The 2112-nt window shown below is 58.3% G+C and overlaps 1 protein-coding gene across 2 annotated transcripts; it reads left to right on the top strand.

The window, feature by feature from the left end:
- Nucleotides 1-352: 352 nt before the first annotated feature.
- LOC138411389 (uncharacterized) lies at nucleotides 353-1898 on the top strand. 2 transcript variants are annotated; one of them, XM_069531484.1, is made up of 2 exons: nucleotides 353-1339; nucleotides 1496-1898. In XM_069531484.1, the coding sequence occupies exons 1-2, from the start codon at nucleotides 605-607 to the stop codon at nucleotides 1685-1687; spliced, it is 927 nt and encodes a 308-aa protein (XP_069387585.1). In that variant the 5' UTR covers nucleotides 353-604; the 3' UTR covers nucleotides 1688-1898. The 2 variants fall into 2 exon arrangements, with proteins under 2 accessions (XP_069387585.1, XP_069387584.1); XM_069531483.1 differs by having other exon boundaries at nucleotides 1418-1898.
- Nucleotides 1899-2112: the final 214 nt, after the last annotated feature.

Genomic DNA, 2112 nt, shown 5'->3' with positions numbered 1-2112 from the left:
ATTACACATACACAAATGTAATATTTCCAATACAACTTATACTATCTCAGGCAACAAAAGCTCTGTCCATCTCTCAGCATGTTTCCCAAAAATGTAACATTTGATTGCCAAGTGTCCTTGGACAGGGAGACTTTCAACAGGTCCTCAGCATACTGCAGGAGTGCGCTGCCACCAGGCAGGCGCAGGTCATCAGGTCACGCTTTACCACTGTTGCATACACCGCTAGACCTTCGCTGAACAAATACAAGTACAGGCTTTCTGGGTGGAATTAAGATAAATCTGTGCTCAAATCGACAACCGTATAATACTCTGAATCTGGCAGGAATGAAGCCAAAATCGAATTGGTATATGAATGTGGAGGTGAAGGGGCGGAGAGAGCACCTTCACCTGCACCACTGAGGATCAATCAGCACAGGTGAGAGCTGTTAGCTGATTGATCCTCAGACTTTAAAAGGAGGCAGCAGAGCTGCCTCGTGAGAAACGCTCAGGAGACACACTCGGGAGACACACTGGAGAAGAACACTCCAAGAAGCCAGAGGTCCAGCAGATAGGGCTGGACCCATTTAAGTTACTTGTTTTGTGTACGTTTAAGTTTGATTAATAAATGATGCTGAACAAGCAATGGTTAGACTGGTTCGTCTCTGGCTGTCGTGAGGGGAACCCGGTGGCGTGGTCGAATGCCACACTGGCACCTGTACAGGGACCTCACACAGCCAGAGACATGGACCGGGTACAATCGTTGGGGAAGGAGACAGAGGAGATCCTGAGGCAGACGCAGAGGCAGACGGAGGAGCTCCTGAGGCAGACGCAGAGGCAGACGGAGGAGCTCCTGAGGCAGACGGAGAGGATGAGGCTGGAGCGTCTCACCTGCGGCACCGAGCTGGAGAGGGCGGGGAGCGCTGGTCCCCGATCGGCGGTGGAGCCGATGGGTCCGGCTCCAGGGTCAGCGGGGAAGCTGACGCCTCCGGTTCCTGCGCTGAGGTCGGCGGGGAAGCCGAGACCTCCGGTTCCGGTGCCTCGGTCGGCGGTGAAGCCGACACCTCCCGGGCCGACTCCTCTTCCTGTTCCCGTGTCAGCGGAGAAGCTGACGCCTCCGGTCCCGGTGCCGAGGTCGGCGGGGAAGCCGACACCTCCCGGGCCGACTCCTCTTCCTGTTCCCGTGTCAGCGGAGAAGCTGACGCCTCCGGTCCCGGTGCCGAGGTCGGCGGGGAAGCCGACACCTCCCGGGCCGACTCCTCTTCCTGTTCCCGTGTCAGCGGAGAAGCTGACGCCTCCGGTCCCGGTGCCGAGGTCGGCGGGGTCTCCCGGACGGCGGCGCGCCACTGTTCCGGGGTCCAAGGTGTCCGTGCGGCGGCGCCCGCCTGCTCCGGGGTCCAAGGTGTCCGTGCGGCGGCGCCCAACTGTTCCGGGGTCCAAGGTGCCCGTGCGGCGGCGCCCACCTGCTGAGGGGTCCAAGGTGCCCGTGCGGCGGCGCCCACCTGCTCCGGGGTCCAAGGTGCCCGTGCGGCGGCGCCCACCTTCCAGGCCGCCTGAGGGATGCCGCGTCCCGCGACGCCCACCTGCTCGACCCCCGGAGCGCCTCAGTCGGTGGGCTGGGTTCCTCCCCTGGCCGGATGGGAGGGGGGGGAGTAGTTCAGGCCAGATAGCTCCCGGGCCTGAATTTGACGGTGGGGGTATGTGGAGGTGAAGGGGCGGAGAGAGCACCTTCACCTGCACCACTGAGGATCAATCAGCACAGGTGAGAGCTGTTAGCTGATTGATCCTCAGACTTTAAAAGGAGGCAGCAGAGCTGCCTCGTGAGAAACGCTCAGGAGACACACTCGGGAGACACACTGGAGAAGAACACTCCAAGAAGCCAGAGGTCCAGCAGATAGGGCTGGACCCATTTAAGTTACTTGTTTTGTGTACGTTTAAGTTTGATTAATAAATGATGCTGAACAAGCAATGGTTAGACTGGTTCGTCTCTGGCTGTCGTGAGGGGAACCCGGTGGCGTGGTCGAACGCCACAATGAACAATTGATATCATTAATAGTTTGCAAATTCTTAAACATCATCTTCACTCATCAGTTCGCTTTGGTTTTGGATTCAGCAAGATGTGAGTATTGTAAGGAC

Source organism: Paralichthys olivaceus, chromosome 9, assembly GCF_024713975.1.
Source record: "Paralichthys olivaceus isolate ysfri-2021 chromosome 9, ASM2471397v2, whole genome shotgun sequence".
Lineage (NCBI taxonomy): Eukaryota > Metazoa > Chordata > Actinopteri > Pleuronectiformes > Paralichthyidae > Paralichthys > Paralichthys olivaceus.
This window is presented reverse-complemented; position numbering and strand designations above follow the sequence as displayed.